General features: G+C 36.8%; 1 protein-coding gene and 1 pseudogene across 1 annotated transcript; both read right to left on the bottom strand.

The window, feature by feature from the left end:
- Positions 1–796: 796 nt before the first annotated feature.
- Positions 797–11,970, bottom strand: vps37a (VPS37A subunit of ESCRT-I). Its single transcript, XM_063476600.1, has 12 exons — positions 11,518–11,970; positions 10,100–10,174; positions 8,729–8,846; positions 7,731–7,834; positions 7,278–7,491; positions 6,483–6,553; positions 5,352–5,479; positions 5,204–5,262; positions 4,741–4,809; positions 3,823–3,966; positions 3,023–3,111; positions 797–2,821 (listed from the first exon to the last, which is right to left on the bottom strand). Exons 1-11 carry the CDS (start codon positions 11,625–11,627, stop codon positions 3,031–3,033), a joined length of 1,173 nt encoding a protein of 390 aa, XP_063332670.1. The 5' UTR covers positions 11,628–11,970; the 3' UTR covers positions 797–2,821; positions 3,023–3,030.
- A 2,416-nt stretch (positions 11,971–14,386) lies between these two features.
- Positions 14,387–14,591, bottom strand: LOC134630106 (small nucleolar RNA U3; annotated as a pseudogene).
- Positions 14,592–14,805: the final 214 nt, after the last annotated feature.

The following is a 14,805-nucleotide window of genomic DNA, read 5'->3' as shown; positions in this document are numbered from 1 at the left end:
CTGCAGACCTGTTTTTTAGAGCTGTCACAATATCAGTGACCAAATTAACATTACTAAAATTATTCCCTTTACTTTTACTACAGCAATACATAACATGTTAAATGTTAAAAACCTCTAAGTTTCAAATATTATAAAAGTGCCAGCTCCACATAAAATTCTTAATGAATAGGTTTAGTATATGGTACATACACATAAGAAAAGCCAGATACACAAAATAATTAATACAGAGACAAACCACATTCATTGAAAAGCAGGAGCTACTGCTAAATAAAGTAACAGCTAAATAAAAAGCAGACTATTAGTGTTTTAGCTCAGACTTACCTCCTCTGACTGGCACTTGTTTTTCAGCTTTTATCTGGCACCTCTTTCCTAGTCTCTCCCTTTTCTTTCATTCATTTTTTAAATCTAATCGACGTGTTTTAACGTTACCAGGTTGCCATGTAGACAGAGAGATTGCATCTTTGACGTATGCACTTGGGTGCCATGGAAACTGCAGAGAGAGCAGAGTCTGTGGTGGAGAGATGTGTGCTGTTCTTAAACTGTTTACTGATGAAGATGATATCCACAGCAGGCAAAAGCAACCCACAGGCCAGTGATACCAAACAAAGAAACAAAAAGATTCATGTTTTATAAAAGAACGAATAAAAAAAATTGTGTCTATTTTCATACAGATAATAATGTAAGCAAATTTTCTAATGGCGAAAGTGCACATAGGTACTGAGCTTTAATGTTTTGTGTGTACAGTACTGCACGCAACCACAATATATACGGTAGCAGTGTTGTGCTTTATTTTAATGCCATGAAAAATTACACCGTATAATCTTTAGTGTAAATTGAATTTTATAAAGTATAGTTATACAAGGCTGGCTCAGGTTACCCTGAATCCTGCTTTAGTTACACCACCATAGGCTTAGGCTGCTGAGGGCTTCCTACAAAGCACTGAGTGCTTCTTCTTCACTCACCCTTCACTCTCTGAGCTTACACACCACTCTGAATTTAATCATTATTTATTATTAATTGGCTCTCTTCCACAGTGTGTTTTTTTTGTCCTGTCTTCCTCCCATCACCCGTCGCGACAGATGGCTGCCTCTTCCTGAGCCTGGTTCTGCCAAAGGTGTCTTCCTGTTCATAACAAGTTTTTCCTTCCCAGTATTGCCAAGAGGCTGTTCACTTAGTGTTGGGGATTTCTCTGTATGTTCATTGAACAAATTCCACATCATGGTCTTACTGACATCATGCAGCCCAAGGATACCCTGAGAAACTCTGGCTTTCAGGCAATGCTGGTATGTTAAAAAGAATGTGATCACAGAATTTATTCTAAATGCTTTATTACTCTAACAAATTAAATAAGAACATATAATACAAGGTGTCTTGAGTCTTTGATTACAATATAGCCTATTATTAACATTATTTAAATACAGTATCCAATGTCATTGAGTTTTACTGCAGCATTTAAACTAATATTCCTCAACATTATCCCACATCTTCTGAGGCTTTTCAGCAGAAATTTCAAGTTTGAGGTTTCAGGTGTCAGAAAACAGTTTCTCAGGCGATCATAACTGTGCATATAAGGGAAAAGTGGTGGTCAGTATGTTTACATCAATAATTTTTTTTTTAATCAATCAATGTAAAAAGCACTGAATTAAAATAAAAGAGGGACTGAAGTATTCAGATTTGAGTTAATGTAGTTTAACCTGCCCTCTGAACAGAAAAATATTTGCTTTCAGTGCTAAAAACTAGAACCACAAATGCTAATCGTGTTAGCATTGGTTTCAATACGTGACCCTCAATAAGCAGAATTACAATACAGGAACTAACAACTGAAACAGCTCTTACAGTATGTTATGTGGTCTGCTTGGTTCACGTTAACTTTGAATTGAAAACAAATGTATTACAACTTACAGTACATAAATTGAGGGATTATCAGAGTACTGATAGAAAAGTTGAAACCTTAACTATGAATGTTTATGTAAACACAATGATATTCAGGCTGTGTTTAGGATTTCCTCAAACTGACAGCTTGATTAACAATCAACCACTTTCCACTTTGAAAACACATAGTTTAAATTTTAACAGCCCAATTAAATGTCTCCTGACCGCACTGTTGAGTCCTTGCTTCTTTTCTTTGTTTTACTCACTGACAGTCATGGCTGTCTTGGACAAATTATCGCTGAAAGTGCATTGGCTGCACAACATCTCCGTATAGTGTAATGGGATGATTAAGCAAGGACTGATCTCAGAGATGTATGGTACAGACACCAATATTTCAGAATAACTTTTTAAGTGATACTAACTAGCCCACAGCAAAGAAAATGGAAGATTAGGGGCACTGTACTACACAACTTGTACTTTCTTCCACATTTCTTCACATCTCCAACCTTCCTGATTAAGAACAGGCAAGATTTTATGAGCAACGTGACATAAATCTAAAGAGGAAACAAAGCTTGTTGTAATCACTGCCATGTCAAAACTGGAAAAAGAAAAAAGAAAAAAAAGAAAGTGCAATAAAATTATCCACAATGTGATGAATCCATAGTAATGTGTCTGGAGCATCTAGGCATGTACCACTCATCCTCCAAGGTTTGGCCTCCTGTGGTGACTCAACGTTACTCTCACAAGATCCAACTTTAACTGCTTTTTTGTGTTTTGTTTTGTTGTTTTTTTAAGCTCGGATCTGGACACCATAGGCTTCTTGTTTTAGCCCAACATTGCAATCAAAATCTTCATGTTTCTCCAAACTGATGAGTGCCCAGTGTGCTTTTCAGCCCCTGTAATACCTTTTTCCTTTTACTTGGCAGCAGTTGGCTGAGAAACTCTGAATCTGAGGACCAAAGAAATGGTGAGAAAAGCAGAATGAATAAATGGGAATGAAAAATACAATTTCCTTTTTTTTTTCTTTCAAAAAAAAGAGGAAAGGTTATTACAGTCATTGCAAAAGTTGAGAACCAGCATTTTTACCCTTTAAACAGACATGTGACTGCAATGCGACTAAGTAATGTGTGCTGTGCTGTGATTCTTCTACCTTGTGATCTAGTGACTGGTAGGAAACGGGCCATGTGTGTTGATGGACTGTTGCAGCTTCTCTTCTTTGGCTCTTCTGCTGTGGCAAAGCTGGAAAACAAAACAAAAGTCATCTGAAGTTTCCCCTTAAAATGTTAAATGCAGTACTTCCTATAACATTCACACCTAACAATAATTTACAATAAATTACAATAGAGCCAAATGCAGTAAATATGGCACAAATTAAAACTAACATTTTTTTTAAAAAGTGTCAGGAGGTTCAATAAAACCTCTATTTTTAAACAATTAAAAATTTCTGTCAATTATTTCATGGTTCAGTCTTTAAAAGGTTAAAAAAAAGCCAACATGTAACACTAGAACAGCCACGCAGCATCATTTTTACCCACTGATGCAACAGTATCAACAAAAGCAAAGATTTCACTTCTTGAATAAGTTTTTTTTATTACTTTCTCCAATGATAACAAATAAAAGAAGCTACTTTCAGCTTTCCCTTGCCACAAGGGGTCAACACAGCGGGTAGGCTTTGCATGATAGATTTGTCATTATCATGACCGTCATCAGTCTCTCTCCAGTTCCTTACAGTTTTAATACCCTGTTTGCATCCCATTCAAAACTCAAAAAAATGATTTTTTATTCACCTCCAGTCCCCTATTTATGTATCGTTCAATCAAACCCAGCTAACTCTGACTCATATAACAAAACATGAATGAAACATGAATTAAAAAACAGCATAAAAATGACTCCTGGGCAATTCTAGGTATAAATGGCTTTTTGTCGTTCTTGTTGTTGTTAGCATCTCACTGTTCTTTTTTCCATGAAGCTGTTCAGGAATTCATCAATGTCAATGCGTCCTTCCAGGAAGTTTTCAGCCGTCTCCTCAGACTCCTCCTCTGCCTGGTGAGCTGCGACTTTTAACCGAGCCTGTAGAGTGCTTAGACTGCAACTCTGGTAGGGAGTAAAATAAAAAAACAAAACATAAATGACAAATACAAAATGATCAAAGAGTGCTTACAGGCAAACATGTCTGGGTTGATATCTATAAGCTCTTCTTTAGAGTATTGCTCAATCTAATGAGTGCTGTTAAACAAATCCTTTTTTCTGCCGGTGAAGGGGCCTTGTATTGGCCAAGTCAAGTAAAAAGACAATGTAAAATCTTCAGGATAACCTGCTGAAAGATAAAAGTAACTGTATGTATATATTTGAGCCTTTAATGTATACTTTTGACCCTGTGTGGATTAAAGAAAATTCAAAAGAAATTCAAACTTATGCACCCAATACTTGCTATTTAAAGTGAATAAAGATATATGCTGTGCAATCATTAAACCCTGGAAAAGTCAATTAAAAGCCAAAAAAATCACCACAACGTTCACGTCATTGATGAGTGTATATAAACCTCTGACCACAACTGTAGCAGACTGACATGTAGTCACCAATTAAGTCTGTATCTTATATTTTACTTTTTCTTTTTGTGCTTGGTTTCTGGAAACTAAGCAGTCAATCAAGCTTAGCTTAAGTAACAAAGAGTACTACAATTACACAGTTATACGATTCACAAGTTACACAGTATATTAAACAACCCAAGCTCAGTTTTAATCAACAAAATGATAAATCAGTATTGGAATAAACATATGAAAATGTCAAAACTCTCATTTCAAGACGTGTATTTGCACTAAACATGTATTACGTGTAAAACCAGAGTGTGCTGGTGTGGCCATTTACCTCACTGAGTTCGTGCTGTCTCTGCATCTTTGTTTCAAAAGCTGACTTCATCTGAGTCAGCTGTTCATACTGTTAGCACAAGAGACAAAAACACATAATGAGCAGCAGAACAATGTCATGAACGAATATGTGAGCCATGTGTGTATGACACAGAGAGGAGACCGGGCCTTTGCAGTTACTGCGCCTAAACTCTGAAACTGTCTGCCTTTTCAAATTCTGACCTCTCTAACATTTTTAAAACCTGTCTGAACACACCTCTTTAATCCCTAGCTTTTAACGGTGACTGAGTTGTTTTGCTTTTGTGGCTTATCTTCTATTTTTCTATATTGATGTATATATTTATTATTTTTCTATTTTTCAGTTAGTACAGCACTTTGGTCAAACTGCGTTGTTTTTAAATGTGCTTATAAATACACTGACTAGACTTGATTATGAAACAAAGGGGAATTATGTAAGAACTGACCTTGTAGAGCATCTCTTGTCTTTTTCCGTCCAGATGTGGCTCTATTTGAAGATTTTTCTCTGCAAAAACACATTGACACCAACTTAAATTAGAGCTTCACTTTCCTATGACTCCTATGACCATCTATGAGAACAGGGGAGGAACTTACTGGCCATGTCCAGTATACTGTTGACCAACTCTTCTTTATCAGATGTGACCTGTTTCAGTTGTGGCAAACTCACAAAAAACTTGAGCAACACATCTTCGTTTTCAGACATATCTGACAACTGTGTCAGGCTGGGGGTGGATAAAGAAAAAAATGGATAAATGGGCAGATATGTGAGAGAATAATTATTTGATGTGAGTGCCCACTTACAAAAAAAACCATGAAAAGCCTCTAACTTTTATTGTAGCTTCATTTTAATGGATAGAGACGGAATATCAACCAAAACCCAGCCACTCCTTTGTTGCCGTGGTGGTATGAATTTGGTCATTGCCATCGTGGAAAAGACATCCGTGATCCATCTTCACTGTTCTGGCTGAGGGACAGAGGTTCTAAGATTTAAGATTTTGCAATACTTAGTCCTGTTCACTGGCCCCTCAGTGGAGTGAAGTCATCGTGTACGCTTAGAAGAAAAAAAAAAAAAAACCCCAACGTATAATGTTTTAACTCCTGCTTGACTGTCAGGTTGGTGCACTTTGGGTTATACTCAGCAGATTTCATCCTCCAAACACAGCTCGTCGAGCTGAGCCCTAGAATTTTCTGCCAAATCTTCTCTGAATCATGTTCAATCATGTTCACTAACAAATTTAGGACATGCCTGTACATGTGCCTTCTTGAGCAGGGGGACGCTGCAGGTGCTGAAAGATTTAAGTCATTTATGGCAAGAGTCTTACATGTTCTGTCTTCAGATCACTAACAAGTTCATCCCGTGTAGTTTCAGGTTGATCCACCACCTTTCTCATGATCATCCTCACCCCCTGAAGCAAGATTTTTATAGTTGTATAGTTCTAGATTTTCCAGATACTTTTTGGAGATTTTTCTGCATTTTGGGTTGATAATCTGTCTCACATCATTAAAATGAATAATTAGACACTATCGTTTTCTTTGTAAGTGAGCAACTTATAAATTCAGCATTATTTATAATTATTTCTCCCACTTTAAGATGTTTAAGATGTTGGTAAGATGTTGAATACATCAATAATGGTATGAAATAATGGTATGAAATAATTTTTGTCACGAACAAACATTTCACACTGTGCAAACATTTTAATTTGAAATCATTAAGGAATACTTTACTTCATGTCACAGAGTTCAGGAAAAGACTCAGGAATCTCAGGCATCTTGTACACGTGTCCATTTAGTCCAGTCTAGAAGAAACAGAAGTAATATATTCACATCACAATCTTCAGTGTATTAATGTCTGAACACTAGAGTTGTGTTGGACTGTCCAATGCTAGTTCTCTGAGTAATTTTGTCTGATGCCATCTGCTTCTTCCTGTAATGTGTAATGTGCATGCACTAGTGGCACTAATATTGGCCAGCATGAGATTAAAGTTTTATTTGAGCGACCTAGAAAGTCCACATTAGTTGTATGGAGTGTTAATGACAGCACAAGTTGTAGATTTCTTGGCAGGACACCATGGCTCGTTTCCCCGTTGTGTTCTAAGCTTGGATTTTTTTCTTCATTCGCTGATTTGTTTTGTTTTTCACTTGTTTTTCACTTTTGGTTGAACTATGGTTAGGTTCATGTGCTGAAAACTACTTGATTAGGTTCAACAAAAAGTTCTGGTTTGGGGTAAAATACATCCTTGAGTTCCACAAAATTACCTTTAAATTTGGCCAATTTCCCCATCAGTGACATTTTCTCAACCATTCGTGGGTTGCTTCCAGCCCGGCTAATGTTTACATTTACAAAGCGATCTTTATTAAACAGAATTTGTGCTGGAAGCAGTCCAGAACCTGGGATATAGGCGGAGGAACCTACAACTTTTTGATCAGTGCTTTTATCTGGTTTGGTGAAGGTGATGGTTGGCTTGCCATATGCTTGACTGTTACCATTCCATTTTTTTACACTGTGCATCAATTGCATACCTCTGAATCTCCAATAGGTACAGGCAGTGGCAGGTCAGAAATTATTCCATATGGCGCTGGAGCTCGAGGGGGCCCAAGGGCACTATCGACCCCTGGGTGAGGCATTGGCGCAGGGGCTGGACCAGGAGACGGTGTCTGACTGGGTCCCATGTGGCGAGAACCAAAGTGAAAAGCCGGATTGGGGTAAGGTGCTATACCTGATGATTTGTACATACTGCTCCAGTGAAAAAAGGAAAGAATAAAAGGCATAATATCAATCTTTAAATGATTTTTAATGTGGAAAAAATATATCAAACTGCTTTTTAGATTATACATTGTCCAAATTAAACTCTGACTAAAAAAATATTTAGAATAAGACCACACTTGAAAAATATACGAACTTTCTTAGAATGCCATAAGAAGTACTGAGAAATAAGTGTCTTATATTCTCAATGACAGAAGGAGGAGACTTACTAAGGAAAGCCAGAAGGACCACTAGACATCAAGGCGGGAGGACTTTTCCAAAACTCGTCAAGCAGACTTTGGATGACCTTTCCCAGGTCTGAGTGCATCCCAAACTAGAACATATATAACAACAACTAAATACAGTAACATGGATAAAATTAAAGCATGAATTAACAGAAGAACCTAACATAAGTGGATTTACTTTGCAATGAACCAATGAAAGAAACAGAAAAAAGGAAACAAGTACATGTTTTTGCAGCTGATGAACACCTGGTTTATGTGCACAAATGAAGCAAGGATACCAGATAGAAAGCTGTGCATCGACGACAGCTCTCCCCACTCTATCTGGATCTGTCATAGTTTACAATTATGCATTGAAGTGTGTAACATAATCAATTTAATTATGTATTAAATCATTTTTTAAAATTTGGTTACATTCAAGATGCTTTCTAAAGTATGCTATTTATTTATTTGTGTGTGCAGATGATGTATTATAGCTTTAGAAAACTGGATTACGTATACGTATTTCCAAGTAAACTGGATAATAGAATTAGACTATTCTTCTTGGTTGAAGACAGAGAGCATTTGATGGTGGTGAGAAGACCTACTGCTCAGCCTTGGAAACCCCCTAACTTTAAGTTACTTATTTCACTTTCACTTTTAGTCAGATGAAAAATGTAGTTATCTTGGACACTACCATGAGTAATGATCATTCAACTTGTAATGATCTTTCAACTTGTCCTGCTGCTTTCACAGCAATGCTGTCACTTTGCAGCATTTTACTTCCCTTTGTTTCTCTCTTTTTTTTTCTTTTTTTTTCTTTTACACAGATCATTGTAAAACAAAGAAACAAAAAAAGAAAACCACACACACATTTGTGCAATGACACTTTAAACAAAAAAGAGTGTTATCTGTGTCATTTTAAGTATTGATTCTGGATGCCATAATTTATAATTCTTGTTTAAGATCTGAAAAAAAACCCTCTTTAATCCTCAAAAGCTACTTACATTAGTGATGAGGGGGCTCTTGATCATAGTGCCATTATTGCTGTCCACTAAATGATGACCAACAGGGGGAAAGACACTAACCACTGGTTTCTCCTGGGGGAACTGAGGAGGCAGCAAACTGAAATGAAGGGTAACAAAAGAGAAGTGTTCAACTTTCATAGTTAAACCCTTTAATGTTAACTATCAACAATTTACAGCCCAGATAATATAAATCTAGTTATGATGTAGTATTGCTGGATAATCAATCAACATTACTGGATAATCTATAGGAAACAAGTCAATTATGCAGGAAGCAAATGAGAACTTAACTGATAAACAAAGAAACAGACTTTATAAGAGCAGGATTATTGAAAATGTAGGTATTTATTGTGTCATAAATTTTGTTCTTGGGATTAGTAACACCTGTGTTTACCTGCTGTTACATGCCAAAGTGGCATCTGTCAAAAATGTTTATGGCAAATACAGTTCTGAAATACCCAGACCCAAACCAATTAATGGACAGACCTCCACACCTATAAAGCCCAGCCCCATATTTTCTTTATAGGTGACAAAAATAGAAGCAGAAATGGGAGTGAATGTGTGACAAAGGTTTTTCCTAACAGCTCTCATAAACATTTGACTACCTAATGCGAGAGTTACTAGAGCCTATGGCACATATTTGGGTTCTCAACCGGCTTTACTAGTTTTTCTTGTCTCATCTTCTTTGTGGAAATCTGAAAATTTCTATCTTGTTTCTCTTGTAATGCTAGCCTTCTTTTGTATTTATTTTACAGTGCTGTTAAGCCAAAGTCAGATTTCAATCAGTGGTGTAAGTACAGACTGACTTTGAGGCACACAAACCATTGTCTGTTGATAATCTGAAATTACTGTATGCAGTGTGACAAAAAGTTTCAGAAAAGAGGCCTATAAAATCCAAAATCCTTTTTGGCCTAACCCATGTTGACCGTCATAATCCTGTGTATGTTTAAGCAGCCTCCAGCATGGCTGCTATTATTCCCATTCTGACCACTCTTTTAAACTGACCAAAATTTTATCTGAAAAAACACGGCTGGTGATAACAGGCTCTGGCTACAATACAGCAGTTTGCAGTCCACAGTCTCCAAGCCTGAAGGCAATGCGGTACATGAGGTGCTATTATCATTACCCCATGGTGTGAGACTCCCAGTGCAAAGTTCAATGCACTTACTGAAAATAAAAACCAAGCAGAAATGCAAGAGAATATAATGATAGTAGTGAGAGATCTATAAAAAAAGCAGCCAGATGTGTATGAGAAAATGACCTCCAATGTGAGATTAGGTAAGGCTCTTTGTTTTCACAGACATACAATTAGAACTTTTTGATCCCACCTGGTAGGTGTAAAAATGTACTCACATGTTAACACTAATGGTTGAATTGTTGACTGTGAATGGTATTCTGTATTCCACATCCTTCTGGATTTCTGCAAGGCTGTAAAAAAGGAACAGGGCCAGAAATTTGAAGATTTATCAACATGCAACCAAAAGAAGATGAAAAAGGAGAATTATACACCTAAGGTCAAGGTTTATGAAATTCTGCTAGTTTAAAGAGCAAATGATAGATTCAGTATTTATCCTCACCCAACAACTTCTGTGGGTGAGGGATTAAAATGGCACAGAAGGTGAACATAGTTTTCATGAATAAGTAAATACAATCTATTTATGGTACTTAGTAGTTGATTGCTGGGGAAAAGGTAGAAAAAAAACAGAGTTGTTTCACAAAAAAGAGCAATTAATACACTTGACATGTTAGGTTTTAAAATCACACACAAGTGACTGTCAGTGTCTGATAATAATGAACTTTCCCTTTCACTGCCTCTAATGCTGCTGATTCCACTATTTATCTGAATAACTGCATTTTTACCAGATAAACTGCACCAGTGAAATGATGGAATAATTGTAATGCTACACTGTTTATAAAATCACAACTTGAAAAAATAGGGCAAAGAAGGTTCATGTTGAAGTTGGTCCGGAAGTCAATATAAGGGGTTTAAACAGTCAGCACCCAAAAAAATCAATTACCATGTCAAAGTAGCGTGTAGAAAACCTTCACCTTACACCCAGTAACATCAGTGTCATCATATGAGAAGCATTCAGAGCTCCATGGCATCTAAAAGCACATGATCTGCATTTGATATGCTTGGTTCCTTCTCAGAAACTGTGTAATCCCATTTCTTTGTCACACACTTGCCATAATTCGCATTACGAGGGAGAAGACTGTGACTCCATGCTGGCTCAAGAAATGAACCACAACAGTGGGTTTATGGTGGCTTACGCTGGAAACATTCGTTGATAAACAAAGGCTAATACTTTAATCTCCACTTCTCAGTAACAAGCTCATCTTAAAACTACATGCATGGCAAACACATGACCACAGGACATGTCCAGCCATGAGCCCTAAAAATAGACCCTGTCATTTAATGCTAACATAGCACGCGCTAATTAGCCATGAGAAAAGGCTAGCAGGATTAGCTTACAAACCAGACTAAGGGGCTTCACAACAGTGGGTTTACCTAAAATAGTATTACATAATTTTAATATTTAGAGAACAGATGGGATAAATGTGGTCGATAATAAACCAAAAGTTGGTTGCTAGCATGAGGTACTTTTAACTTAACTGTGAGAAGTAGCTAGCTCTGAGAAGTAAACAGCAGGTGTGTTTGTAAACTGAGTGAGGGTGTTTTCTATTTAACCCCATTAAAATGTTCAGGAAACATTGTGGTGACCATAAAACAATCTCACGGGTCGGGTTTTGGGGTGACGGATCGTAATTACCTCGGGTGGGCAGCTTTTAGGGACTCGATCTGCCGCTGTCTCTGTTGCTGTAAGCTGTTCAGAGGAGGGAGAGATCCAGAGCCTTTGGAGGATGGGAAAAACCAGTTCATTCTCTTCTGGCGAAACCACTGACCGGACTTGGCGAATCTAAAGGCCGACTAAAAACGAAGAAGAAATGGAAGAGAAAGTCAGCATGAGCGGTACACGGTGTGGAGATTTGCGGCGCTGACCGCTGTTAGCTGTTTGACTCTCGGTTTCTCGTCCTCACAAGGTTTACTTTCTGTATATGTTACAAAGTCGGATGGCATATCCTCATTTGTTGGTTAAAGTGTCAGTTCCGGTTTATCTCCCAAGAGCTGTGTGTAAATGTCACCCAGTCATTAATATCATGCGAGAGATTAAGGCTAAAGGAAGAAAACAACCTAGCTAATAACAGCTTGATCAACTTATTTACGTGTTACGTCACGCAAACGCCTACGTAGAGCGCAACTTCCTGTTTTCAACCTTTTTTTCACAATAAAATACAAGAATAACATATTTTTTTGGATTGGACCTTATAATAAACTATATGAGATTTAAGAATAAAGCAGCAAAGCCACGTTAAAAATGCGATTTTTTTAGTAACATAAATTATAATTTTGTGAGTGTTAAAAGGTTTTAGGGTGAGCACAGGTCCCTCTTTATGTAGGACTCCACTACATTTTTATCATTTGTCCCACATATTCAGATATTGTTCCAGATTTTTGTTTTTAAAATCCATCCTCTAGGATGCACATTCTTCTAAAGTGTGAAGAAAGTAGCAATGAGTCTAACAAGAAACTAAAACTAAAAACTAAAAAGGAAAACAGGTCCAATCTGAAAGAAATAGGCAGGTACAATGTGAGAATGTAGATAGGCAGAATTTGACGGTAGTCTGTAGGATGACTTAAGAAATCAAGAAGCAGTAGTAAGTGAAGGCAGACACAAGCATTTAATAGTGGAAGCTTAAGAAGGAAAAACGTTGCACAGGGAAAATTTGTCACAGGCTCCGGGTGGTAGGGAAGAGTTCCTAGATATCTGGAAGTGGTAGAGCTGAAGTGGTGAAGGAAATTGCCAAAATGGTTTTTGGTATTTTCTCTGGATAGAGAAAAGAAGACAAGGAGGCTTGGCGGTGAAATGAGGAAATGCAGGAAAGTATTCAAAGGAAGAGGTTAACAAATAAATAGTAAGCTTATCAGGAAGATGAAGAAAGTCAACAGGAGTACTGGGAGGGTTTTGATCCTAATGATTCGCTTTTTTTAAGTTGACATAAAGTATACTAAAAAAAACAAAACACTCCAAAAAACTCCAAATCTCAAAGAGGTTTTCAAAGGTGGTTGAAAAAATGTCCCAATAATTTATCTCACAACTGATCATAGTCAGGTGTACAGTTTAGATTTTATTCTTTGCACTGACAATACTGTATCCAGTTCCACTGTATATATGCAGTGACAATAAAGATTATTGTACTTATCAGTCCTAGCATAACTAAGTCAACATAACTTTAACTTAATTCTTGACTGTGTCCATCAACTTTCATTTTCTTCAAGATAATTTAATACATATTATAATGTAACACAATTACCAACCATTCAAGCAAACATGGCACATTTTATTTCTTAATAAATGGGAATCAAATACAGAGCAGAAGGCCAAGGCATGCTGCAGTGCCTTTTTCCCCTTACTTTTTCTGGAACACCAGATAAAAATAAACACCCAAGAAACCAAGGTGACGTAAATACTGCTTGAGGACACTAGGTTGACAAATGAATCATCTAATATCAAAGAAACAAAACCAACAGTTAGTTTAATAGTTAACTCCTATTATATAAAAGTGCTGGCGAACTTCATAACTGGGTGGCTGCAGGTGCGGCCACCACACTGATATGTATGACAACCAGAAGGGGGGGATCCCCCACCCCGAGATCACGATTCATGGTGAACATGTAACACTTGTAATCACATTTTTTTGAAACATCTTTATCTCAAACATTTGCTCAAAAGTTTACATTTAAACTAAGGTGCATTTAAAGTACGAAATTGTAAAACCAAAGCCAACCTTCTTTAAAACATATTTCCTTCCTTTATGCTCCATAACAAGGCAAAGAGAAATAATTTAAAACACTTGCTTTTTGCCCAGAAGTGACAACCATCTGTGGTGTTTTTAGCCCTTGTGATAAAAACAGGAGCTTTAAGCACTTAAAACCACATTTTTACCTTTAAATCCTTTCTATGACCACTCAGACCATATTCCCTTCATCAAAACTACATTGAACTATAACTTTTACAAAAGTAAGATCTACTGATAAAAATATTTTTTGGCATTACCAATTTGGAAACATTTATGTTGCTCATGTTCAAATATTTGATAGGAGTAAAAGATAATTTGGACCTGTTTTTTTGTCAACAAAAGGGGATGATAAAGCCATGGAGATGGTATCAGTTTAAAGGAGACAAGTGGATGGTTCACTCACAATATTAATTTGCTTTACTTCATACACAGTCCCTGTAAATGCTTTCTAGGCTTGGTAATGCAATTCCCAGCAACTTACTTGCTATCGTTACTGTCTTTCTAATTGCCTTTTTCTGTCCCTCAGAGGCATTTCCGAACAAACAGTACAGAAATTCAACAGCCTTTCAACAAAAGCCCAGTAGAACATGTAAAGCATTTTAGACTTTGAAGGCTAAAAGTTTCTGCAAAAATATAGATTCAATGCCTGTCTTATCCATTTACTTTTGTAGGTGAGAGATTTAAATAACTCAGAAGTCACACATGACTTTTCAGGTATTAGTAAAGAGCAAGTGTCTGGAAAAACAGTTACGCAATGTTTTCCTCTTCAACTTTCTTAAAACCACTCAGATTGTAGTTGCTTCAATTCTGTAAATAAGCACTGAATAATCATGAATGACAAAAAAACATGACACAATCATGACTGTTCATCAGCTTCGTACTCAAATGGGAACATCATAGCAAACCATGATGGTTTCCAAGACCATACACTCTACAAACACATCAAACCAAAAACCATAGAAATGCTCCTTGAAAGCATAGCCATAAAAAAGCTGAGGATGGAACCAACAAGTCACTCTCAGTACAATTATTCTCACTCAGGGTGTTGATCTTTTAGAAATCGTCTCATTATCTAACATTAATGTTTGTCTGTTTGTTATGGGTTTTAATATAGTGTGCCATTCAATCATGAGTGTTTTAAAAAAGTGGTCAAGCAACCTTCATTGTGTGAAAGTTTTAGATAAAATGTTTGATGTTGT

This window comes from Pelmatolapia mariae, linkage group LG6 (assembly GCF_036321145.2).
Source record: "Pelmatolapia mariae isolate MD_Pm_ZW linkage group LG6, Pm_UMD_F_2, whole genome shotgun sequence".
In the NCBI taxonomy this organism is placed as follows: Eukaryota; Metazoa; Chordata; class Actinopteri; order Cichliformes; family Cichlidae; genus Pelmatolapia; species Pelmatolapia mariae.
This window is presented reverse-complemented; position numbering and strand designations above follow the sequence as displayed.

What these genes read in the sequence shown, in the direction of transcription:
- vps37a (XM_063476600.1), bottom strand. Translation starts at nt 11,627, where the DNA reads ATGAACTGGTTTTTCCCATCCTCCAAAGGCTCTGGATCTCTCCCTCCT. An exon ending in GACAGCACGAACTCAGTGAG is followed by an intron (nt 3,967 to 4,740) that starts GTAAATGGCCAC and finishes ACTCCCTACCAG; the next exon opens with AGTTGCAGTCTAAGCACTCT. An exon ending in GCTTCATGGAAAAAAGAACA is followed by an intron (nt 3,112 to 3,822) that starts GTGAGATGCTAA and finishes TTTGTTTTCCAG; the next exon opens with CTTTGCCACAGCAGAAGAGC.